A 27,664-nucleotide genomic window follows, 5' to 3' on the forward strand; every position below is an offset into this window, starting at 1 on the left:
CATTTTTTTAGTTCATTTATATTTTTCTTATGTTCAGTAATGTTCAAACTACCAATACCACACCAACTTTAGTAAAATTGAACACATTTTGCAGGCCAAACTATCTATAAATTGAAAAAAAGTTCACAAAAAAGAAGGGGGCTGCCTTTTATCAGCAAAATAAACCAATAAGCATCATTTTTTTCAGTTCAATTTTCATATCATTGTGTGAAGAAATGTTCAGATTACCTTCCAAGTGAAAAAAGGTTTCAAATTGAGCAAACATAAGTACAGTGATCCCTCGAGTTTCGCGATCTCGATGTTCGCTAAACGCTATATCGCGAGTTTTCAACCCGGAAGTAAACTCCACCATCTGCGCATGCGTGCCCTTCCACGCATGCGTAGATGGTGGAGTTTCCCCGCTGGGCAGAGGCTTCCCTGGGTCTTCCCCCTCTTGCCCCGGTAAGGCGCGAGCAACGGCGTGGGCGGGTGGGCGGCACACGCGTGGGGAAACCCCAGGGCCGCTTCTCAGCTGAGAAGCGGCCCCAGCAACAGCGCGGGGGGTGGGCAGCACGCGCGCGCGCGGAGGAAACCCCAGGGCCGCTTCTCAGCTGAGAAGCGGCCCCAGCAACAGCGCGGGGGGCGGGCAGCACGCGCACGCGGGGGGGAAACCCCAGGGCCGCTTCTCAGCTGAGAAGCGGCCCCAGCAACAGCGCGGGGGGCGGGCAGCACGCGCGCGCGCGGAGGAAACCCCAGGGCCGCTTCTCAGCTGAGAAGCAGCCCCAGCAACAGCGCGGGGGGGCGGGCAGCACGCGCGCGCGCGGAGGAAACCCCAGGGCCGCTTCTCAGCTGAGAAGCAGCCCCAGCAACAGCGCGGGGGGCGGGCAGCACGCGCGCGCGCGCGGGGGAAACCCCAGGGCCGCTTCTCAGCTGAGAAGCGGCCCCAGCAACAGCGCGGGGGGTGGGCAGCACGCGCGCGCGCGGAGGAAACCCCAGGGCCGCTTCTCAGCTGAGAAGCGGCCCCAGCAACAGCGCGGGGGGCGGGCAGCACGCGCGCGCGGGGGGGAAACCCCAGGGCCGCTTCTCAGCTGAGAAGCGGCCCCAGCAACAGCGCGGGGGGCGGGCAGCACGCGCGCGCGCGGAGGAAACCCCAGGGCCGCTTCTCAGCTGAGAAGCAGCCCCAGCAACAGCGCGGGGGGCGGGCAGCACGCGCGCGCGCAGAGGAAACCCCAGGGCCGCTTCTCAGCTGAGAAGCAGCCCCAGCAACAGCGCGGGGGGCGGGCAGCACGCGCGCGCGCGGGGGAAACCCCAGGGCCGCTTCTCAGCTGAGAAGCGGCCCCAGCAACAGCGCAGGGGGCGGGCGGCACGCGCGCGGACAAGCAGCAGCAGCGAGGCGGCGGGGAAACCCAATCTTCGGCTCCTCGCTGCTGCTGTGGAAATAAAAACACCATCTGCGCATGCGCAGATGGTGTTTTTACTTCCGCACCGCTACTTCGCGACAAATCGATCATCGCGAGGGGTCCTGGAACGGAACCCTCACGATGATCGAGGGATCACTGTACCTCAAATGAAGAATTTTCGGCCCGGGTCAGGGTGACCCGGGAAGAGTACAAGTGTGACTTTTTCTTCAGCAAGAAAGAAGCCCCCAGCACCCAAAACAAATTCTCATAGAGAGAACCCCTGAAATGATCCAAACTCATGAAATTTCAAGTTTCAGATATGCAGGGAAAACTTTTAACAGGGTCTCAAAGTTCGAAAATGGGTCTCACAAACCCGAAGTTAACAGCAGGGTTAAGTCGTGAGTGTTTGGAGTGCGATTGGTGAATTTTGGGGATGAGCCATTGCTGTTTACAAAGACAAACATGTGTTTAAGAGGTTAGCTTTGGTTGATTCATCATGGTGTTCTTTGTTGTTGAGTCCTTTTAGTGGTGGGGTGGGTCTTGAGTCCTTGAGTTTGTTATTTACAAAGTTGTAGAAGTCATGATTGGATTTGGTGCGCAGGAGGTTTTCCTCTTGTTTGCTGTGGCAGTTGAAGCATTCTGTCTTTAATTGGTGGCATATTGGAGTCTTCGGAGAGGGGCGGCATACAAATCCAAATAATAAATAAATATACTTTTGTAGCAGCTTTTGAAGTTGGCTACGTGACCTTTTTTGTTTTTCCACCAGAGAGATTTTTTTAATTTGTAGTTTTCTTATTGAGATAGGTACTCCTTTTTTTGCTTGTGGCAGTTATTAGTGGTACATGTAGTCTGTCAATTGTTTTGACTTCAAGTAAGAATGTGTTGTAGTGGTCATTAGCAGTGTTACAGTCAGATAATAGAGTTTTCCAGTCAAGAATTGAGAGATTCTTGGCTTTTTAAAAATTGTATTTGGGTGTTCCATTATTAGGGTGAATCTTGGAGTGGTGTAGGTTGAAGTTAGTCATGCTTTGGTCGCTGTTGGAAAAAGGGTTTTATTTGTAGTCCATAAAGTGTGCTTTTGCTGTTGCAGAATATGAGGTCTAGGCAGCTGTTGAGTCTAGTACTTTTTTGTTACTAGTTGGTCGAGTCCCAGATTGGGAACAGCATTGTATAGGGTAGTATGGATGGGTTCCGTAGTGCATTCATTTAGGATCCAGTTAATGTGAGGTAGGTTGAGGTCACCAAGGAAGATAAGGGAGTAATCCCTACATTTCTCTCTTATAAAATATAAGCAATAGCTGTAAGTCATGAGTTACTTTTATCAGTAGAATAAAGTATACGTTTCTCAGGCGAAGAAATATTCCCCTTTTGATTTTCCAGCCACGCTTTGTGGACTTTCGATTCCATTAACTGTAATATTAGTTTAAGTGGATTTTGAACACTGCTATACCTGGCAATTTCCCGAATGTTTAGCTGAAACGTTATTGACTGACCTCTATTTTCTGTTCTTTAGCTACTATATAAAATCATTCAAAGAGGTTTAAAGTAGTTCAGAGATTTGAAGTGTTTTAGCATTGTGGATGATACCTATATTTATCTCATAGTTTACTTTTATCATATTTATATCTCACTCTTTTTATAAAGGCCCCTCATTTCATTACAGTTGCTATATTTTATCATTATTGTTTTGGATTATTAGTTTTATTGTAACTAGTTTGTTGTGAATCACTTAGTTGACAGTTGGGTGTCATGCAATTTAAAACATATATATTATGTAATTATATATATATATATATATATATATATATATAGATAGATAGATAGATAGATAGATAGATATAGATATATAGATATAGATATAGATAGATAGATAGATAGATAGATAGATAGATAGATAGATAGATAGATAGATATAGATAGATATAATGTAGCTATAGTCTTTGAAAAGTATTCATTAACTTCAATTGATCCAAAGAAAGATTCCTACATTAGTAAGGTTAGATTATGTCAGATAGACGAAGGTTAGATGAAGTAAACTATAGCTCACAAAAGGTAACTCCTTTTAGTAAAATACTTTAGTTGGAAACACCTGGAGGAGGCCAACTCTGTGGGATCCCTGAGTTCTTTTGATGAAGTAAGGCAATGTGTACACCATGGAGTAAGGCAATGTGTACACCATGGAGTACACTTGAATTGTGAACCGCACTAAAGGAGCAGGGTTCCCCGAGTTAATGTAACACCATATCTTTTTAGTATCAATAAAAAATCCTGTTTTCTTACAGGTGTTTCATTATCCAAAATAGGTAAAATCATCAATGCTAGTATTGATGATGTTACTTAATTTGGTTAATGAAACATCTGCAAGAAAACAACCAATTCCAGAGAGCATCAAGCATTCCTCATTTCAACCCTGAGCTACAGATATTCTTCTTTATTGATCTTTTTGTTTATCCCAGAATTTAAATACTTCATATGGCCCAGAGATGTATATTACATCCATATAATACTAAAACAATTTTAAAGCAAGAAAAACAAATTTTGAGATAAACTAAACTAAAATACTTTTTAGCATCTTTTGCAGATATAACTAAAAAAGATGCCACCATTTAGTGTAACCTAGTGAAAACAATAGGAGATCTGTCAGCCTCAATAAGAAAAAGAACATGCATCACAAAGAACTAAACCATTTTTTCTTTCAAGAACAAGTAAAAGTTCTACCAAATTCATGCAAAAAAGGAACATTGGCCTTGGAGACATTATGGCCCAGACCAGTGCAATCTGGTGACTCCTTTAAAGATTAGGAATAGATCCTTGAGGCCTTAAAAAAAAGACTACTCACACTTTTCTTGCCTTTTTCATACTTTATTATTTAGAATACATATATTTAAATGGATTTTAGGCACAGTTTAAGTCAATGATCATATATAAATTTTAATGATCTCTGAAACTGATAGGAAATGGGGAAAGAATTACAGTACATGTGCAAGAAGATAATGAATCAGAGAAACTTGAGCCCCAGTCTGTTCAACTGTCTGCATAGTTATTGTGCAAAGCCCAAAGTGATTTTACTTGAAATATTATGATTCAATCTGGGTCATTCACTGGGACCAGAGGTTTAGTCTTCTGAGCTTTTGGACTCATGTCAGACCCATCCTCTGGGAACTTCTCTCTTACCTGAATGTGTGAGTGAGAGGTTCCCTGAGAATGGGCTCCAATGAGTAAACTCCAACTCAGATGAGTAAATCTCTGACTGACCCAGACTGGATCCTGCAACATTATCCTGACCTATATTTGCCTTCATTCATGATACCATATTAGAGCCTAATAGAAATCTAATATGTCTAGAAAAAGATATCATAAAAAGACTATTCAAGAAAAAGAATAGTATTATGAAACGTATTGGGATTATCTCGAGTACTGGCTTTTTCCTATAAGCAATAGCATAAACTGGGCAAATATTTTATGGCATGACTCCTGTAGTTCTATATACATTGTACAATATGCTATTGTTTATATATGATCATTGACTTAAACTGTGCCTAAAATCCATTTAAATATATGTATTCTCAATAATAAAGTATGAAAACAGTGAGTAGTCTTTTTTTTTTAAGGACTCAAGGATCTATTTCTAATCTTTAAAGGAGTCACCAGATTGCACTGGTCTGGGCCATAATGTCTCCAAGGCCAATGCTTCTATATTCATATTAGGCTCTAATATGTACAATATGCGATTGTTTTATATTGTTAAAGTAAAGTAAAGTAAAGTAATAAAATAAAACAAAACAAAACAAAACAAAATAAAATAAAATAAAATAAAAAATAATGTTAAACCTGTTACGATAGCCACTGATAAGCCACATAAAGGGTCATATCTACAAGAAATTCCTCTACACTACAGGGAAACAGATCAATAGATTGGCATGAAATAGCACCAGCTAGGTAATTTCTATCTCCCATTCTTTGCTAAATTTGAAAGATGAAATGTAGAGAAAAGGCAAGATCAACAGAGCTGAATGGTGTGATTTTGTTGAAATAAAAAGATGGGAGATGTGGAGCTGACAATAACTACATAATTATAGAGCTGACTGGAAAAAAATTCTTCCAGCATTCTTGGTTAATGAGATGGTTACTGCAAGTGCGTATTAATTTGACAGAAAATGGAAGCTGTAGTATATAATTATCTCCAGTTATAAAGGTATTACCTTCATAGTTTTTATACATGCAGAAAATAACTCTTCAAAAACAGAAAGTGGTGTATCAGAAATGGAATAATATGAGGAAAATGCAAATGAAAGCACAGTAAAAGCATGGCATATCTCTTGTCTGTTTAGTAGAAGAACAACACTGTGATGGAGAACTTCATAAAAAACAATTACTGCCAACCTGCCTTCCATTGAGGACCTGTATATTGCACGAATCAAAAAGAGGGCCATGAAAATATTTATGGACCCCTCACATCCTGGACATAAATTGTTTCTACTCCTATTCTCAAAACGATGCTATATAGAGTAAAGACAAGAAAACACATCAAGAAAAACAAAATGCACAGATATAGTATATGTGGTACATTGCTCAACAGTAGTAACTGTGATAGGGATCTTGGAGTCCTAGTGGACAACTATTTAAATAGGAACCAGAAGTATGCAGCAGCTGCCAAAAAAGCCAACACAGTTCTAAGCTGCATTAACAGAGGGATAGAATCAAGAACACACAAGGTCTTAATACCACTTTATAAGGTCTTGGTAAGGCCAGACTTGGAATATTGCATTCAGTTTTGGTCACCACGATGTAAAAAGGGTGTTGAGACTCTAGAAACAGTACAGAGAAGAGCAATAAAGATGGTTAGGGGACTGGAGGCTAAAACATATGAAGAACAGTTGCAGGAACTGGGTATTTCTAATTTAATGAAAAGAAGGACCAGGAGAAACATGATAGCAATGTTCCAATATATCAGGGGTTGCCACAAAGCACCTGAGGGTAGAACAAGAAGCAATAGGTGGAAACTAAACAAGGAAAGAAGTAACTTAGAAATAAGGGAAAATTTCCTGACATTTAGAAAAATTAACCAGTGGAACAGCTTGCCAATACTCCAGCACTGGCAGTTTTTAAGAAGATGTTGGATAACCCTTTGTCTGAAATAGTGTAGGGTTTCCTGCCTAAGCAGGGGGTTGGACTTGAAGATCTCCAAGGTCCCTTCCAACTCTGTTGTTGTTGTTACAACTAGACACAAGAATAGTTTCCCCCCCCCCGAACACCATTACTCTGCTAAACAAATAATTCCCTCACCACTGTCAAACTATTCGCTAAGGCTACATTATTATTACAATTAGTAATGCTTCCTGATTACTTATTTGTACCATATGACAATCATTATGTGTTGTGCCTCATGTATCTTTTCTTTTATGTACACTGAGAGCATATACACCAAAGACAAATTCCTTGTTTGTCCAATAACACTTGGTCAATAAAGAATTCTATTCTATTCTATTCTATTCTATTCTATTCTATTCTATTCCATTCCCTTCCCTTCCCTTCCCTTCCATTCCATCCCATTCCATCCCATTCCATCCCATCCCATCCTAGATACTAGCTATACTATTAAGATAGGAACACTTTAAGAATTTTTTAAAAGTAACCATTTTTTTAAAAAAGTAACCAATCTTTAACATAAATAGGCTATTTTAATATGAAATATGTTTTCACTCTCCTTAAAAAATTTTACACTTAAAAGTTTTGCCTATTGCCAACTTTTTATATACAACTTTTTACGATGAAATTTGCACACCAATCATAATTATAGAATAGAATAGAATAGAATAGAATTTTATTGGCCAAGTGTGATTGGACACACAAGGAATTTGTCTTGATGCAGATGCTCTCAGCGTACATAAAAGAAAAAGATATATTTATCAAGAATCATGTGGTACAACACTTAATGATTGTCGTAGGGGTCAAACAAGCAATGAAGAAACAATCAATATTAATAAAAATCTTAGGATACAAGCAACAAGTTACAGTCATACAGTCCTAAGTGGGAGGAAAAGGATAGGAATGATGAGAAAAACTAGTAGAATAGAAGTACAGATTTAGTAAAAAGTCTGACAGTGTTGAGGGAATTATTTGTTTAGAAGAGTGATGGTGTTGGGGAAAAAACTGCAGTTATTATCTGCAGTTTGGAAATTATCTGCAGTTTGGAAATTATCTGCAGTTTGGAAAAGGATGCCGTGATGATTGTCTCAAAAAGGGTTTTCTTTCAGTAAGCAATATGTGTTTGAATTAGATTGCAACTGCTATCACAAAGCCAGCAGTATTTTCAGTTTTCTCTGATGCAGTGAAAAGACGTATTTATTATGGTCTTTTAAAAAGCTCATTGAGTAAGCCTGCTTGAACACATTTTTACCTCAAGGTGGCATTGCTGCTTTTAACAGCAGCACTACATTCTGTTGAACTGAATATTTGAGTGGAAATGTTTTGGCTTAGCTAAGTAAAGCGGTTAGAAGAACATAAATGTGTATTCAGCTTCTATAAATCTGTCCATATCACTTAGATGATCCACAGAGTTTCTGTGTACCAATGCATTTTGAAATGTAACTTGTAATTTAATATAGAACTTCTTGAATTTCTTATAACTTACAAAATTGACCACACATTTCCATTTTATGTGTATATCATATTATGTTCTTTCTATATATCTTTATTGTTACTATCCAAGTTTTTCATGCCATATTCTAAGTAAATAAATAATGTGATAAGACTATTTAGGTTTATACTGCATGTCTTAGTGTGCCCAATATAAAAATGAAGGGAAATCATAGTACAGCACTGATTTTTTGGGGGGCAGGGGAGTGTTATTCCTGTGTGAGATATAATGTGACTCATTTCATCTCAGAGACAGATGGAATAAACAATAATTTAATACACAGTACAATTTTTACAGAAAATAATTCCCCTGAGGTCAGATTGGCCCGGATCTTGATGGCCTTCTGGAATGGTCTGAAGCCCTGCTTTTTCATCTTGCTTTGAATGACATGGAACCCATAAAATGGCCATAATATTCTTAACTATACAGTGATCCCTCGATTAGCACGGTCTCGATTAGTGCGAAACGCTGCAATGCGGTTTTTCAAAAAATATTAATTAAAAAATAAGTCCGCGCTAGTTCTCTCTCTCTTTCTCTCCCTGTTGCCGGCGTGGTATATGAGAGAGAAAGAGAGAGGCAGAGGTCGGGCGCATTACCAGGAGGTGGAGGCGGCGTGGGGACGCTGGGTGCCGGGGACACCGAGGAGGGGGTGGACGTGGCCTCTCAGCTGCAGAGCCGAACAAGGGCGGAGGCAACGGCGGAGTCCGGCGCTGGGGCCATGCGGGGCCGCTCATCCAGGGGGGCGTGGACTGGCAAGTCGCCCTCCTTTCTCTTTCTTTCTCTCTCTTATACCACACCGGTAACAGGGAGAGAAAGAGAGAGAGCGGAGGGCACCTTGCCGGTCCACGCCCCCCTAGATGAGCGGCTCCGCATGGCCCAGCGCCGCCCAGGCAAAGGGGAAACCCCAAGATCGCTTGCCGCTTGCCGTATTGCAGCGAAGGAGGCGAAGCAAGGCTCCAAGCTGCAATACGGCAAGCGGCAAGCGGCAAGCGATCTTGGGGTTTCCCCTTTGCCTGGGCAGCGGGAAGACCAAGGGAAGGTTCGTTCAGCCGCCCAACACCTGATCCGCTCCGCAGCGCGGCAGCAGCGAGGAGCCGAAGATGGGGTTTCCCCTTTGCCTGGGCTCCCCATCTTCGGCTCCTCGCTGCTTCCGCGCTGCGGAGCAGATCAGCTGTTGGGCGGATGAAGGAACCTTCCCTTGGTCTTCCCCGCCGCCCACACGCAAACTCCACCATCTGCGCATGTGCGGCCATGAAAAAAATGGCGCGCATGCGTAGATGGTGTTTTTTACTTCCGCACCACTATAACGCGGAAATCGATTAGCGCGGGAGGTCTTGGAACGTTACCCCCGCGCTAATCGAGAGATCACTGTACTCCCATAGTGCTCATACTGTAGGAGTTTAATTATCTTTAACATTTTCACTGTTTATATGCTGTAGCTGTTTTATTAATTTGGTACTGCATTGTGTTTAAATATTTGGAAGAGTCATGAACGTGAGGTGGGGATGGTATATAAATTGGATGGATGGATGGATGGATGAATGAATGAATGAATGACATTTGCAATAAAAGAAGCATATTTGTGATACTGTCAGCCAGGTGAACAAGTCCAGATAGGAATCACACTTAGTACTAGCTCTAAGCTTGTTATAAGCACACATGAAATAAGCTTGCAAGCGTCTATAAACAGAATCTTGCAAATCTGAAAGTCTATTGGCTTTTAGAGTCAACGAAATTAGGGAGGGATCTTGCTGAGATATCGGCCATCCTCTCATTTATTTCTCTGACCTCAGCTGCTTTTTGTCTGACCGTCATCTAGTCTGCAGCTCTTCCTCCCATCTCCCGAGATAATTCCAATATCATAGATATCATAGTCTTATACTTTAACAGAAACAGAAATCAATAATTCACTTTGAGCAGATATTTCTACATCATCTACATCTACCTCTACAAATATATCAGAAATAAAGTCACTGATTTAGCTCACTGAGGTTCTACTTCCATACTTTGTCAACCAGCAAACACATTACAACATGAAAAGGCATAGTAAATCATTGCCATAATTATGTTTCATGAAAAGCTTTACAGCATATGAGAATAAATTGCTATACAAATCTATCCCTTATGTAAGTCCAAAAACATTCATAAGAAAGATTTGCAAGTAAAAGAATAAATAGCTTTCTAAAATTTTAGTTTCTCTTTCAAAACTTTAAATCACAGCTCAATGCTATCTGTGAAATGTCAAAATAATAAAATGACTCCAAGAACCAACAACAAACGTCTAAGAGCAACGTGTAAAATGAAAAGCAAACTAACAGCATGTTGCTCAGCTGAAAGTGCTATCACACACTCCTTTCACGAAGAGGTGACCTGTGAACACAAACAACTGGATTTCACATCCAAGTGTCTTGTTATTGCTGCACAGCAATACATTTAACAGGATTTATGGACTGTCCCATGGGAACCTTCACAATTGAAAGCAGACAAGTTCAAAATACAGTTTTGTCTACAGACATACAAATTTAGGAAGAAGATTCCATATGAATAACTACCTTCTATATATACTTAATCATAACATCAGATGTGTCGCTTATGCATTTTCTTTCAACATCTTTCAGTGCAAATTGGGTGTTCTGGGGTGGAGCTCCATTTTTGCTACCCCACTGCATTTATCCCTCATCTGGGCAATAGCCCACTTCTGATTATCTACTATATAAACTGTATGTACAGACACGCATGCACAGCTCTTCTAAAATTATACACATTCAACCTTATTTACTGTGATAGGAAAAACATACCCAGAGCCCAGGAGGGAAAAAAGAAGAAAAAAACCCAAAATGTTACCACCGGTACTGTGTACCTGACCAAAATTTTGCTACCGGTACTGCATAACTGACCGTACCCGTAGGAGCCCACCACTGACCAAATGGGAAATGAATACAGGCAGCATGTTTATCATACAGTTTGCTTTTTTACTACTTTCTTCATCTAAAATCACTGCAAAATAATAAAAGAGGGAACCATTAAATTAAATTAAATTCTATCAGTTCTGATTATTTTTTAAAAAATTTCTTAATCAATTTGAGAAGATCATATCTGAGTTAGTAATTAATATTAAATCAAGTAGTCACACTGCAAATATTACAAAGCATGCCACTTAATGACCTGAAGATGAACAAAGTAGTCTGCCAGTGTTTATTCCTGATTGAGGGGTAACAAAGAACCAGAATTTTACATTATGAACAAAGAACCAGAATTTTACATTATGAAATACAACCTGGCTATGGGTCACATTCTCTACCAAAAATTCAGAAAATAGTCATCCCAATGCACACAGAACCAATGCAATATAAGCTTTAGAAAACATCACAGGGGAATCTGAATTGTAATCTATATGATTATCAAATGTAATGGCCGGAACCAATCCCCATGGAGATCAGATCCCTTCCGAGGATGTTTTACCAATCTTCCTATGGATGGGAGTGTAGGTTTTTCTTGGATTTCTTTCCTCAGAAATCACCAAAAAGCAGCCAATAAAGAATTAGTATTCTCAATAGTCACAAAATTAGGGTGAGAGATTTAAAAAAAGGGGGAAACAAAATATTGCAGAAGCAGGACTAGCTTACTCAGAGGAAAAGGTGGCTAATCTCTGAACCAAGAAATACTTTTTCATAGCAGAATATTTAGTGCAAATATTAAATTATTATTTAGTTATTATTAGTTGTGACAAGCACTTCACATTCTATCAAAGGAGTTCACATAAAACCAACTCGTGTAGATATAGAGTAATAACATTATTTCCCAACTCTCCTTATTGAAAACAATGCAAAATAATTATCAGAAGTTGGTGGGAAAAAATATATTGTCGTCTTAACTTCCTATCTGAGCATGAGTATACAAAACATTTTTATTGTATATTAAATAAATAGATAGATAGATAGATAGATAGATAGATAGATAGATAGATAGATAAATAAATAAATAAATAAATAAATTTTGATGCCTTATGCCAGAAGCAATACAGTAGAAAAACGGAATTCCACAGTCAGAGGCCAGAAGTGGGTTCCTACCAGTTCTAACCAGTTCTATAGAACCGATAGTAAATTTGTGGTAAGGTCACAGAGCCAGTTCTGTCAATGCCTGCCTGTGGCCACTGGCATCTCTCTTTTTTGCCTTTTTTTTTTTTTGCAATTTTTTTTCTGAGTTTTGCTTCTGGCAGCATGGCCAGGAAGCATGCAATGCACATGCAGCCCTGTGGCATAGGAGGAAGCGAATCAGTAGCAAGATAAGTTACAACACACCCCTGTCAGAGACTAATATTTCCAATGAGTTTGAGCTATAAAACCTCTGTTGTATTGGTACCTGGGTCCATTTCCTCCAATAGCTGATTTCTTGCAAAGTGTCTGGCTTGAATTCTATTAAATATACAATTCATGTAGTATCCTGTTTAACTACTATGCCACTGCTTCTCAATCATTTTCTGTTATGCCCCTCCCTAAGAAGAAGTAAACATTCCATGCCCCCAACTCTCCACCCAACCTGCCACCCCCAAATTACACCCCACCGCGAGATGCATGTTCTACCCAACACCTGTATCAAAACTTCTAGCACGTTCTTCAGCATTGTGTCCAGTGCTTTGTGTCCCATTCTAAAAGAAAAATGTCTCACAGGTTCATTCAAACTTTTTGAAGTTGCAAGTCGTTTTCTTTTAGAACAGGCTGCTCTTGACACAATGCCAAAGAATGTGACAGAGGTGCCAGTACAAGGGTCATGTAGGACACACTTCCTACTCCCTGGGGCAACCCCCCCCCACGTTCCCTGGTCTCACGTTTCCCCACTATTTGAAAAGCACTGTGCTAGCACTGTGCTACATTGATAATTCTGTAAGTAGAATAATTTCTACATAATAGTTGGGTGCTAATACACACACACACACACACACACATCTTCTCCAACTCACCTAACATCTCTCACCTACCTCTTCCCCACAATGTATGTACTCATGTACCCACTCCATGACCCACATAGCACTTGTTGTGCATCCTCACCATTTGTACCACCCCATGTACCCTTCCAAACCATGAGACTTTTTTGAACATTCAAGCACAATTCTTGATTCATGCTCTACATCTTTCACACCCTCATAGATTCTTCCTGGTCTGTGCATCCCTTTCCACTCTTGTGCATTGTACTCAATCCTTTCCTACACTCCCGCGTACCATTCCTCACCCAGCAGCAGTCATTTTACCTGTTTGTGAGTCTGAAACTTGTAACTTCTTGCTGGCTTCCCCACTGGCTTTGGGAAGTTGCTTTGCCTAGAAAAGCACCAGGCCCAGATAAGATAACGCCTTCTTGCTTAAAAGTCTGTGCTGACCAATTGGCCGCCATCTTCACCCAAATCTTTAACAAATCACTAAAGATGTGCTATGTTCCTTCCTGCTTCAAATGCTCTACTTTCATCCCAGTGCTGAAGAAACCCTCCATTAAGGAACTGAATGACTACAGACCAGTTGCTCTTACATCTGTAGTTATGAAAACCTTTGAAAGGCTAGTGATGTTCCACTTGAAAACCATCACAGCTCCACTGTTAGACCCTCTCAATTTGCATACCAAAAAAATAGATCAACAGATGGTGCTGTTAATATGGCTCTGCCATATTCATCCTACAACATCTTGAATCTCCAATGACCTACGCTAGGGTCCTTTTTGTAGACTTTGGTTCAACATTCAATACCATCATACCGGACGTTCTTTTAATTAAACTAAATCAGTTAGCAGTTACCTGAACACACTTGTAAGTGAATCAGAAGCTTCCTAACAGATAGGAAGCAACAGGTGAAGCTAGGCAAAATCACATCAGATGCCTGTGCTAATTGCACAGGTATCTGATGTGATTTTGCCCCCAAGGCTCTGTACTCTCACCACTTCTCTTCTCTTTATACGCCAAGGACTGCATCTCAAACAATCCATCTGTTTAAACTATTGAAGTTTGGAGACAATGCAACAGTGATTGATCTCATTTGTGACAACGATGAAACCACATACTGGCAGGAGGTTGAACAACTAGCCTCGGGATGCAACCGGAACAATCTAGAACAGAACACACTCAAAACCGTAGAAATGGTGGTAGACTTTAGGAGAAACCCTTCCATCCTTCCACCTCTCAAAATATTAGACAACACAATATCAACAGTAGAGACCTTCAAATTTCTGGGTTCCATCATATCTCAAGACCTAAAATGGTCAATAAAGAATTCTAATTCTAGTTTATGGGGTTCAGTTGAGGATAGCAACTGGGACTGCAGGGATTGCTATTGACAGGTGATGCAATTTTGTTTTATGACTGTATCACTTAGTGGCATAAATTCTGGTCCCAATTGCTATTGTAAGTTGAGTATTTCAAATCTCAAGTTGTATAAAACAGATACATTCAAAATATTTAAGAGGGCTAAGTGAAGAAAACGTAAGGGATATCACAGTAATAAGTTCAGTATTACATTATTTTTGAAAGGTATGTGTGCAAAAACCTATATTAGGGCAATGCATTGCCTTTCAATTTTGGAGGGAAATGTTTTATAGTTTGAAAAAAAAGTGAAAGGAATCAACCCATCACAAAAACTGACCTTTTACAGAGACAACAAAATGGAGCATTATAGAAACGAAATATTACTTTTTCTTTAATTGGAGTATGCTATTAAGAAGTATTTTTTTAAAGTTATAAGCCGGGCTTATCCATTCTGTAAGTTACTGTTAGCATCTGATTATTTGTCGTTTTATGTCATTTGTGCAGTTTGTTTTTCCCACTGCAACTGTAAGAATCCTAACTGAGGCTGAGATGAACATTGAGGTCAACGCCCTTGAGACTCTCATAAAGCTTTGCAATTCAACTTTACTAGCAGACAGATATATGATGACACACAGAGAAATGAGGCAGAAATGAAGAAGAAATGGTCCATTATCCTTGTCCTAGCCATCCCCAAGTGAATCATCTTACAAACGTGAAACTAAAGTTTTTGCCTCCAAAGACTATATCAAAAATTCAACGTCTCAAACAAGGCATAATCAAAACATTCAGAATACACTACCAAACCCAGCTTCTGCAGTGTGTTATTGCTAAAAAGCAAATCTACAGTTTGTGCAAAGAAGCAAAATCCTATCCCTTTACTCTAACTTAGTGCTTCTCAATTATTTTCTGCTACGCCCCCTCCTGGGAAGAAGTAAACATTTTGTGCCCCCCCCCCCAACTCTCTGCCGGGATGATTGTTTGCAATGTTCAGCATGTTTTCACTGTAAAAACTCAAGCAGCTTATCAGCATGATTGGGGTTTGTACATATTTTTAGACACAGTAAACATACCAGTCTTTCCTCATACTCCACCATAGTCATAGTGAAACCAAGTGCTACATACACTTTGTCATATTTCCTCGTCTTAGCTTTTGGGAGACTTACATTTGTCTCATTATCTCCATCTCTCTCCTCTTTTCTTTTCATTCCTGTTAAATATTTTTCCATGGTGTCTCTTAAGGGCTTATTATCTGCACATCATATCTCCTGCTCTGTGCTGTGTGCTATTGTTCTGTGCAAAAAAACCCTACTTCCTGCGGCCCAAAAAAAGGATGTTCCCTAAGATCACGTGCCCCCCTGGCATCACTCCGTGTCCCCCAGGGGGCCCCGCCCCATTATTTGAGAAACACTGCTCTAACTCAAGTGAATTAAATGGAGAAGACATAGAAATTGCAACTTTCTGAAAGTTGAAGATATCAGTCATTTGATAATGCAATCAAAGACATTTGCTGTAGAAAAATGCCCAGGTACAACAAGTGATATAGCCAGCATTGAGAGTTCTTTCTCCTTTTCTCATAAAAAGAATAATAGATTAAAATTGATTCTCTCTCTTTTTTTCATAATGATCAAATCATGAGAAAAAAAATACATACGTAAATGTATTAATTTTGTATGATACAGTATTGTATGAATTATTTTCCTATGTTTTCTGTATGTGTTTCTGTATGACATTATCTAAGAAAAGCTGTACAATAAAATGTGGCATGTGTACATATCAGTACTTGTTCTGCATGTTGACCATTATTGTTCAGTACCTTGGGTGGTTAACTTTCAGAGGTTTTACTGTATTTAGAAAACATATATTGTCTTTAAAATAAAAATATTAATTAAACAATAAAGTCCCATGTTAAGCATGACAGTAAAGATTAGAAGTAAAAACATATAAAACTAGTTTCATCACATAGAATAGACCTCTACAAAAAATATTCAAACTAATTAAAAAAACATCAATTGTTCCAGACTCCTCTAGTTTTAAAGCAGCCAAAACATTTGCATTTAATTTTGCAAAGCAAAGCTACTAGATAGAAACCTATGTTTTGTAAGTAATTCTGATTAATGAATTCACATTGTATTTAAAATATTTCATTTTACATTGTAAATGAAAACATGGTATTCAGAGTTTTGTCTCAGAATGTTACTATTTATTTAGCATTTATTTCTTGAAGTTCTATTCTTCTTTTTCTCTGTAGAATACAAATGGATTTTCCTGAGTTTATTGCCATAATAACCCTAGACTGGACTGAGAGAGAAACCTTATAATTTGCAAAACACACCTTTGGTCTTTCCATTATTTCAGATTCAGACTTGTATCACTTTTTATATTAACAAACACGTGATATAGCATGACAAGGCCATCCAGTCAATATAGTTATCCAAATTAAGACTGCTGTTAGACCATTAGAATAAATTTTACTATATTCCTTCCAATTCCTCTCACTTGTGACTAAATCCAAAACATATTTCCTTTTTTCAGTTCAGAAGTCAGAAGTGACTAGTCATTTTGAAAAGGGATAACTAAATTATCTACATAAGAGGGAAAGACCTATGAATAAGCATACAGTCTTTGTACCTGAAAATTAACTGTACAGCAAGACAGATGAATTTGTCATTTTTAGAAAGGAAATATAAAATGACCAATGGTATTTCTATATTTCTTCTCCAAGTGCAGCACACATGCTGTTCTCCAATGCACTTGCAAGGAGAGTCCAACGTGGGTATTTCTCCAGTCTCATTGGAGGGACTGAGTTTTAATTATAAACATTATGCAGGTACCACCCCCTAGCCCACCAGTCATGAAAACTCAGTCCCAGTAAAGGGACCTTTTTGAGTTTTCTCGCTATGTCAAGTATTAGTAAACAATTGATGTTATGGTTTATTTTACCTTTCTTTCTCTTAATTACTAATGCTTTTTTCTCTTTTCTTTTCTTTGCAGGTTTCTTCTAGGAAGAGTGGCTCCCTCCCTTGCAGCAGGGGACCAGACCCTCCGTGGGTTCTGTCCCCTTGCCTGTCACGCCCGACCCCCCCCCACCTGTTTTTCACAGGTGGTGGAATGACTGTGGGGGGGGGAGATTCTCTCGGCAGGACGGGCCGGGTCGCTGACCTCCGCAGTCACACCCGGCTGACTGGAGGCGGTTGACGTCGGTGGGCCCTCCCCCACCCGACGAACATACCAGAGCCGAAGTTGAAGGTGACCTTATCAGCTTGGGGCAGAGGCGCGAGGACGCCGGAGCCGCCACAGCGTTAAATCGGCAGCGGCCGCCATTAAAACAAAGGAAAAAGCGGCGTGAGAAGCCATTGCGCATCCCGCCTGTTACCATGGGTGCGAAGACGCCACGGGCGCAGGGGCGTCGGATAGGCGGCAGGCGCCATTATTTTACTTCAAAAACGGCGGGAGAAGCCGTTTTGTTTCCCACCGGTTGCTAAGGCAACGGCGCGGCGGCCATGGTTTTTTGCCGACAACGCCAGGCAGGGGTCGAACGGAGCTCGGAAGGCTCCCAGCCACGCCCCGATCTACCCAGCGACGCGCAGCCGCAGTGACAGTAACCGTTGGTCTCTACCTTATCAGCTGCGTGATCGACTCAATTCTTCGGTTTCCGAGGGTCCGTGAGTGTTACTGGGAAGGTGAAAAACTATGGCTGATACCTCAGCTCATTCGGGGGAGGAGTTGCCTACCGCGATCAGGCCTGGTACCCCCAAGGACAAACCACATGCTGAGAAGACCAAGTCAAAGTCTTCTCAGGGAGCCTCCCTTAAGGAGGCTGAGAAACAAATAAGGGCGCTGGAGAGACAGTTAGAAATGTCCCAGAGACAACAACCAGTTGCCTTGTCTCAATCTAGTATTCTGGGGCCTACGCCCCCTCCGGCCTCCCCCTTGAGTGGCATTGCTGGGGTTGTAGGCTCGGCAACGGAGCAGGATTGGTCACCTGAACGCCCCCTACTAGCAGCACCTGAGACTTTTAACGTACATCGAGGAGCACAGTTTAGCCAGCCCACTGCCACTTTCACACCTTCTGCAGTGGGCCTGAGGAGTTCCCTAGATACCTGGCAGAGCATGCCACAGAATCTCCAGGACTTAATCGCCAGCGCATATGCCCAGGGGATTACAATTGGTGCTCAACAACAGGCATCTGTGGTCCAGAACCCACCACGACAAAGGAATCTGTGGGCTGCTCCATCTCCAGCTTCTCTTCAGGGATCGATGGAGGAGGAGTTGTTTCCTGAGGAGGAGGACAGCGAGGATGGCGAGGGGCTATCAGGGGATGAACAACCGTCCGAGCCCCTGAGTCTAGTAGGCCTCTTCAAGCCCTCTCTTTTTCGAATTATGCTAAATAAAGCCAAGCTGGCCTTTGAGGAGGCAGGTGAGGGGAAGCAGGCCAAGGATGCCACCGCACAGGCCCCAACAGGAGTCTTGCTTTTGGTGCCAAAGAAGGAACCGGAGAACATCCCTTCCTCTGATATATTTCTCGACAACATTAGAAAGCCTTGGGAAACACCAGCAGCAGCCCAAGGACCCTATATGATTGATCGAAAGTTCTATACTTTCGATCAGGAGATGGAATCTCTGTTAACCCCTCCAACCATAGACCCTCCGGTGGCAGGCTTAGTTTCCACCGCCCTGGTGCCATCCGAGGTCTCTGAGGGGCTGAAGGCGGAGGATAAGAGGGCCGAAAACATGGCTCTAAAGACACACCAGATGGCAGCCTGGGCCTTACGAGCCGCTTCGGCTGCCTCATACTTCAATCGGGCAACTATCCTGTGGATACAGGACATCCAATCACGGGTGAGCCAGGAGAACCACAAGCTCCGCCAGGACTTAAACTGTTGGCGGCTACGGAATTTTCGGCGGATGCCACATTGGATACGGCCAAATTCGCATCCCGCGCACTGGCATCCTCCCTGTCCTCCCGCAGATTAATTTGGCTCCGAAGCTGGCAGGCGGACGTTAAATCAAAATGGCGCCTGGCCTCCGCTCACTTCCAGGGGGAGAAATTATTCGGGGATTCCCTGGAGAAAGTCCTTATCGAGGATAAGGATAAGAAGAAGGTGCTCCCACGGTCCGGCAGGAGAGGGGAAAGACGGTTCACCTCATTTTACAGAAGGCAGCCATTTTGTGCCGAGCCCTCCTCAGCCGTCTCTCAGGGGTCGAGGACATCTCCCCAGGGCTCCTTCAACCAGGGAGGATACTGCTCAGACAGGCCGTACTTTGCGGACCAAGGCAGACCCTATCAGCAGGGACGCCATCCCTACAGGGGATCAAATTTCAAAGGATCCAAGAGAGCTAAGTGACTCGGGAGTCTTCTACCCTCTGGGGGGCAAGCTTCTGCACTTGGCCGACACCTGGAGGGCCACATCCCTCGACACCTGGGCAGTGGACACAGCAACCCAGGGGTTGAGGATAAATTTTCTCCGTTTGCCCCCAAACAGATTCCTCCAGTGTCCTCAGGTGCTGGACCCGCAAAAGAGGGCCCTATTACACAAAGAAATAGAGCATCTATTGGAGATAGAGGCGATAGAGGAGGTTCCGGTACACCTGAGGGGAAAAGGCTTCTACTCAGTCATTTTCCTGGTCCCCAAATCTTCAGGAGGGGTTCGTTTGATTTTAAATCTAAAGCGGTTGAACCTGTATGTGCATTATCAAAAGTTCAAAATGCACTCCCTGAGATCTATTCTACAGTCCATACGCCCAAGGGACCTGCTCACCTCTATCGACCTCAGGGAGGCCTACCTACATGTACCGGTACTCCTGGCACACAGACAATTCCTCCGGTTTTGCTTAAACGGATCTCATTACCAATATCGAGCAATGCCATTCAGCCTTTCATCGGCACCAAGGACATTCACAAAATTATTAGACGTCCTTACGGCCACCTTAAGACACCGGTCGGTGTGCCTTATGGCATACCTCGACGACATTGTGATATTGTCAAAGTCCTGGGACCAGGCACAACGAGATCTTCACCTTACCTTGACCACCCTACAAACACACGGGTTTGCCATAAACTGGGACAAGAGCCACTTAACACTGACAACCCGCTTGGCTCACCTGGGCACCACCATAGACACGGAATTGTGCCAGGTATTCCTATTACAGGACAGGCAGACCAATGTCCGAACTCTGACCCAGGAATTGAGATACCAACCAAGGCATTCACTAGCCTTCCTGTCAAAGACCTTGGGCACGCTAGTGTCCTGCATAGATGTGGTGCCTTGGGCCAGGTTACACCTGCGCCCTCTCCAATGGTTCCTGCTACCCTTCCAAAGGAGGAAGACCAGTCACACCAATACACAAGTGGTTCTCCCGGCAGGGGTCAGGAGGTCCATGCGATGGTGGACTTCAACAGCCATCCAGCGAGGATCACCATTTCGAGGGCAGGATTTTGTCACTATTACGACAGACGCCAGCCTGATGGGGTGGGTAGCCCACCTCTCATCCAGCGTGGCCCAGGGTCTGTGGAGGACTCAGGATTTTGGGGACATCAACATCAATTTCTTGGAATTGAAGGCAGTGTCCCTGGCACTCCACAGTTTTTCCCACTTGGTGCGGGGCAGCCATGTCCTGATTCTAACGGACAATGTCTCAGCCCGCTCCTACATAAATCACCAAGGGGGGACCAGGTCCAGACGCCTGATGCAGGAGGCCGAATCTCTGTTCAAATGGGCAGAGGTCCATTTGGCCTCTCTCTCAGCCGAACACATATCAGGGAAAGAGAATGTGTGGGCGGACTGGCTGAGCCGCAAGACTCTGGACCCGGCAGAGTGGAAGCTGGACACCAGAGTGTTCTGGAAAATGACAAATCGATTCAACACACCGATCTTGGACCTGTTTGCAACGTGTCACAACGCACAGCTGCCACACTTCTTTTCCCGGTTCCCATCTCCGGGAACGGAGGGAGTGGATGCGTTGCGTCTGCCCTGGTCAGAGGGACTCCTGTATGCGTTCCCGCCTATTCGCATACTACAGAGGGTTCTGCAGAAGATCATACAGGAACGAGCCGAGGTACTACTCGTAGCGCCCTTCTGGCCTCGACGAGCTTGGTTCTTGGACCTGATGGAGCTATCCATCTCTACACATTGGAAGATCCCAGACCATTTGGTAGCCCTCAGCCAGGGATGCATTGCACACCCGGAACCTCAGTGGTGGAGCCTGACTGTGTGGCACTTGAGGGGGACCATCTAAGACGGCTACATCTCCCGGACACGGTCATAGCTACTATGCAGGCAGCGCGCAGACCATCTACGAGGTGAATCTACCAGTTGACGTGGTCAGCCTTCTGCACATTCTGCGGAGTCCAGACAATCGACCCTATATCAGCCCTGCCGGGGACCGTTCTAACCTTCCTTCAGGCAGGATTGGATAAGGGATTGGCTCCAAACACTTTGCGACGCCACGTGGTGGCGTTATCTACAATATTAAGTCAGGACTATTACCGGCCTTTGTCACGACACCCTTGGATTAGGGATTTCTTAAAAGGAGCGTCGAATATTAGACCGGCTACTGTTCATAGGTTCCCCTCCTGGGACCTACCGCTTGTACTTAAGGCCTTGACAGCTCCACCCTTCGAACCGTTGAGGACGGTACCGCTGTGCTTCTTATCCATCAAAACGGCCTTTCTAGTCACTATTACTTCGGCCAGGAGGGTGTCGGAGCTGTCGGCCCTGTCAGTGAGGCCTGACCTCTGTCTATTCCATCCGGATAGAGTGGTTCTTCGTTTGGACCCTTCTTTCATTCCCAAGGTGAACTCTGGCTTCCATAGAACACAAGAAATAGTATTGCCAGATTTCTGTACACATGGCACACATCCATCTGAACTCAGATGGCATAAATTGGATGTGAGATGTGCTGTTAAAATTTATACTCGTAGGACACAGACTTCCAGAACATCGGAAACATTGTTTATCTCCTTTTCTTCACATGGAGGAGGCACTAGAGTGTCCTCACAGACTATTAGCCGTTGGATAAGAGACTGCATCACTGAAGCTTATAAGGCATCAGGACAGACTGTTCCTCAGGGAATAACAGGACATTCAACGCGCAGTGCGGCGGCTTCGGCAGCCTGGGCTACACAAGCTTCGATCGAAGAGATTTGTAGAGCAGCCACGTGGGCAGCTCCATCTACCTTCATTAAGCATTACCGGATTGACTCTTTTGCTTCCGCGGAGGCAGCATTTGGGAGGAGGGTGTTGCAGAGGGTGTGTTCCACATGAACGCCCTTGGCCCTAGTTTTCCCTCCCGTTTATTATGTCTTGGGTACATCCCACATTGGACTCTCCTTGCAAGTGCATTGGAGAAGGACCGTTGAACTTACCTGAACGGTCTTCTCGATGCACTGCAAGGAGAGTCCAAACCCACCCGATTGGTGGACCAAGGGCTCTTTCCTGACATTATTGAGGTTATTTTTGATCAGTTTTGCCTTCCAGTTGTTAATAAAAAGTTTATAGTTTACTGCTCCTTCGTTTTTTTATGACTGGTGGGCTAGGGGGCGGTACCTGCATAATGTTTATAATTAAAACTCAGTCCCTCCAATGAGACTGGAGAAATACCCACGTTGGACTCTCCTTGCAGTGCATCGAGAAGACCGTTCAGGTAAGTTCAACGGTCCATCTCAGCTATAAAACTAAGCAGTAAAATGCATGTAACCTATGCATGAGTCTACAGAAAGGGGTGGCATACAAAGCTAATTAATTAATTAAATAAATAATAAATAATTAAATAAACAAACAAACCATGTAAGCCCTTCTATTTTCCCTATGATGATGTTTGAACGCCAAAGGAAAAAAAACAGATCATAATGGTTCTAGAATGTTAGGGTCCGAATCATCTCCATCACAAGCAATCAGTTTCATTCTTCTTATTGAATGACATGATAGCTGATAATTTAAAATGCAAAGCCAGGCCTGAGTTTTATTCATAGCCCAGACTTTACTGGTTTGCTACAGGTATCATTTTTACCATAGGCTCAGTTTGAAAGAAAGGATATTCAGATTTTGCTAGAAATTTGATCATACATTGTGCGAAGGATCTATGGCAGTGATGGTGAAACGTTTTTGGTTTGCGGGGCCAAAAGGGGAGCATGGAGAGTTGTGCATGTACCTGCCCCCCCACACCCATAATTCCATGTGGGGGGCATGCATGTGCATGTGAAAACCTTCCACCCGGTATGAGATGCCATGCCTATTTTTCTCTTTCCTCAGGATTTATAGCCTTTCTAGTAGCCTGGGCAGGGCGAAAAATGTGCCTTCCTCATCCCCTCTGGAGGCTGAAAACAGGCTGTTTCCTGACTCCCAGTGGACCCAGCTGGCTGGTGCATACATGTATGCCGGACCTGAGCTTGAATGTGCACTGATTTGGCTCCATGTACCACTTGTGGCACTCGTGGTTCACCACCATGGGTCTATGACATTATTCAGAAAAACTGAGCCACGTTGCTATGTTTCTTTGCTTTCAGCATGTAGTGGAAAGTGTGGATCTTTATAGTTAAGAATCTGATGAAAAAAGACAGGACAGAAAACAATGCATATAATGTTTAATAAATTTGTGTTATAAGTTCCTACCTGTGGGTCAGAAAGACGAGATAGGTCAGGATATAAGTAGAATTTTATTCCTTCAGAAGCCCCAGGTAATGTTACTCCTCGAATCAGTAGAATCAGCAGCATGACGTATGGAAATGTAGCGGTTACATATACAACCTATGAAAAAAGAGTGAAAAACCAAAGAACACATCATTTTACCAATAATCATTTACTTCATGTCACATAATACCCTAATGATCCAAGATGACATCCACAAAGGCTGCCTTGTTGAAATGTTCCCAAATAGTTTCTTTATTTTCCATTATTCTCTGTAGTTTTCGATGGATATCATATTCACGAGACCATCCACTAAGAATTAGGGAACATTTCTTTAAGGCTCTCTGTAAACTCATCCCCACCTGTCTTTATCAACATGGAGGAGATTCTAACACAGGAGGAAGCTAATTCCCCGGAACTATAGATTATCAAAAGCAAACGCAGTTGACAGAGACAAAGATTTAAAAGGCCACAAATTTTAAATAGTCTAGGGAATAAGGGAATTAAAAAAGATATGTTCCCTTCTATTTTCCTTACCAATTTACATTCACTTGCTAATAAGATAGATGAAATACTCCTTTTAAACGGATGCAATTCTGATTGTTATAACACATCTGCCCTATTCTTTATTGAATCTTGGCTAAACAAGGAAATGTATGACAATAGTATGCATATACCAGGGTTTCAGATACTTCGAGCTGACAGGATTTTTTTATTTTATTTTATTTATTTATTTATTTATTTTTTTATTTATTGATTGATTGGATTTGTATGCCGCCCCTCTCCGCAGACTGGGGCGGCTAACAGCAGTAACAAAACAGTTGAATCCAATACTAAAACCAGATTGTAGAACTACAACTGGTCTCAGGGCATAACTATAATACACAAATTCTGTGATGAAAATTTAAGAGTCTTTACTTATCAACTGCAAACTTTTTTATTCTCCACAGGAGTTCACATCATTTCTACTAATTGTGGTGTATATCCCACCACAAGTCTGTGTAAACAAGGCTTTACAAACTCTAGCTGATAGATTATGAAGGATGAAGCCAAATACCCAGATTCACTGGCCATTATTCTAGGTAATTTTAACAAAGTTAACTTAAGAAATAGAGCTTCCAAAAAATTTTCAGCATGTCAATTGTCCCACCAGAGGCAAGAATACTTTAGACCACTGCTACACATCAATAAAATATGTTTATCAGTCCTTACAATGAGAAGCTATGGATCTCTCTGGTCATTGTACCTGCTTACAGACAAACAGGCACCACTTACAGACAAAGATTTAAGGCCACAAACCCAACAATTAAATCAGTGAGGTCTTGGACTAAAGAGGCAAAGTTAAAGCTACAGGCTTGCTTTGACTGCATAGACTGGAATATTTTTGAAGATACCTCCGCAGACCTGGATGAACAAAGAGTTCATCATATGTCAGCTTCTGTGAAGACCTATGTATACCAAGCAGAAACCTGCAATATACAGTAACAATAATACAGTAACAATAAACCTTGGTTCACAGCTAATATTAAGCAGCTACAAGTTCCAAAGAGGTAGCCTACAGAAAAGGTGATAAAATGCTGTACACTCAGGCCAGAAATATACTAATAAGGAAGATCAGAGCAGAAAAAAGAGGCTACTCTGAAAAGCTAAGGAATCGGTTCTTAAGAAATGAACCAGCAAACATGTGGGACACTCTTAAAAACATCACTGGTTAAGGCAAGTCACCTTGCCAAGCTGAAGTAAATCAGCAACTGGCAGATGACTTGAATGTGTTCTACTGCAGGTTTGAAAGGAAACTACAGCCACCAATCCTTACAACCTCTATCCTAGGGATATCAACAACAGTCAAACCTCCTACAAGTGACTCCATCCCACTGGGTTCACAATTCCTGGTAATCATAAAAAATGAAGTGCAAGACCCATTTCACAGACAAAAGCCAGGAAAAGCACCAGGCCCAGATAAGATAATGCCTTCTTGCTTAAAAGTCTGTGCTGACCAATTGCCCCTTATCTTCACCCAAATCTTCAACAAATCACTAGAGCTGTGCTATGTTCTTTCTTGCTTCAAATGCTCTACTTTCATCCCAGTGCTGAGGAAGCCCTCCATCAAGGAACTGAACGACTATAGACCAGTTGCTCTAATATCTGTAGTTATGAAAACATTTGAAAGGCTAGTGATGTCCCACTTGAAAACATCACAGATCCACTGTTAGATCCCCTACAATTTGCATACCGAGCAAATAGATCAACAGATGATGCTGTTAATATGGCTTTGCACTACACCCTACAACATCTTGAATCTTCAAAGATCTGTGCTAGGATCCTTTTTGTAGAGTTTAGTTTAGCATTCAATACCATCATACTGGACATTCTTCTAATTAAACTAAATCAGCTAGCAGTACCTGAAAACACTTGTAATTAGATCACAAGCTTCATAACAGACACAAAGCAGCAGGTGAAGCTAGGCAAAATCACATCAGATATCTGTACAATTAGCACAGCACCCCACACCACCACCCCAATGCTGTGTGCTCGCACCACTTCTCTCTATATACCAATGATTGCATCTCTAATGATCCATCTGTTAAAATACTGAAGTTTGCAGATGATACAACAATGATTGATTTCATTCAAGACAATGATGAAACTACATACATTCAGGAGGTTGAACAAGTAGCCAACTGGAACAATCTGGAACTGAACACATTCAAAACTATAGAAATGGTGGTAGACTTTAGCAGAAACCCTCCCATTCTACAACCTCTTACAATACCAGACAACACAGTATTAACAGTAGAAACCTTCAAATTTCTAGGTCCTATCATATCTCACAATCTAAAATAGTCAAAAATGTCATTAAAAAAGTACAACAAAGAATGTCCTTTCTGTGCAAACTCAGGAAGCTCAAATTGCCCAAGGAACAGCTGATACAGTTCTACAGAGGAATCATTGAGTCTGTCATCTGCACCTCTGTTACTATCTGATTCAGTTCTACAACCCAACAAGACAGACACAGACTTCATAAGATAATCAGAATTGCAGAAAAAACAATTACTGCCAACCTCCCTTCCACTGAGGACATGTATACTGTGCAGTTCAAAAAGACAGCCATTAAAATATTTACCCTCACATCTTGGACATAAATTGTTCTACCTCCTACCCTCAAAACAACACTATAGAGCACTGCACACCAAAACAACTAGACACAAGAACAGTTTTTTCCCCAAACGACATCACTCTGCTAACCACTGTCAAACTATTCACTAAGGCTGCATTACCATTACTATTAGCGTTCTCATCGTTTCTATCATCCATCTCCTCCCACTTATGACGGTATGACTGTAACACGTTGCTTGTATCCTTACAATTTATATTAATATTGATTGTTTCCTGATTGCTTATTTTTACCCTCTGACAATCATTAAGTGTTGTACCTCATGATTTTTGACAAATGTATATTTTTCTTTTATGTACACTGAGAGCATATGCACCAAAGACAAATTACTTGTGTGTCCAATCACATTTGGCCAATAAAGAATTCTATGTTCATAAAACACTTGACAAGTGATTGTCTAGAGCAGGATAAAAATATCAAGATAAGGCTATCTTGATATTTTTGGATTACAGTATTTTTTGTACTATAAGATGCACGGGAGTATAAGATTCACCTAGTCTTTGAAGAAAAAAACAAGAAAATAAGTTTTTGGCCTCCACACATTCAGCTTTTGCCTTC

At 42.1% G+C, this 27,664-nt stretch overlaps 1 protein-coding gene across 1 annotated transcript in view; it reads right to left on the bottom strand.

Annotated features, from left to right (window-relative positions):
- SLC6A11 (solute carrier family 6 member 11) overlaps positions 1-27,664 on the bottom strand; it is a 164,172-nt gene that overhangs the window by 64,710 nt on the left and 71,798 nt on the right. Inside the window, exon 7 of the mRNA XM_070738603.1 lies at positions 23,917-24,051. Within this exon, the coding sequence (XP_070594704.1) occupies positions 23,917-24,051 (135 nt within the window). The remainder of the gene's footprint in view (positions 1-23,916; positions 24,052-27,664) is intronic.

The sequence above is a fragment of the Erythrolamprus reginae genome, chromosome 2, assembly GCF_031021105.1.
Source record: "Erythrolamprus reginae isolate rEryReg1 chromosome 2, rEryReg1.hap1, whole genome shotgun sequence".
Lineage (NCBI taxonomy): Eukaryota > Metazoa > Chordata > Lepidosauria > Squamata > Dipsadidae > Erythrolamprus > Erythrolamprus reginae.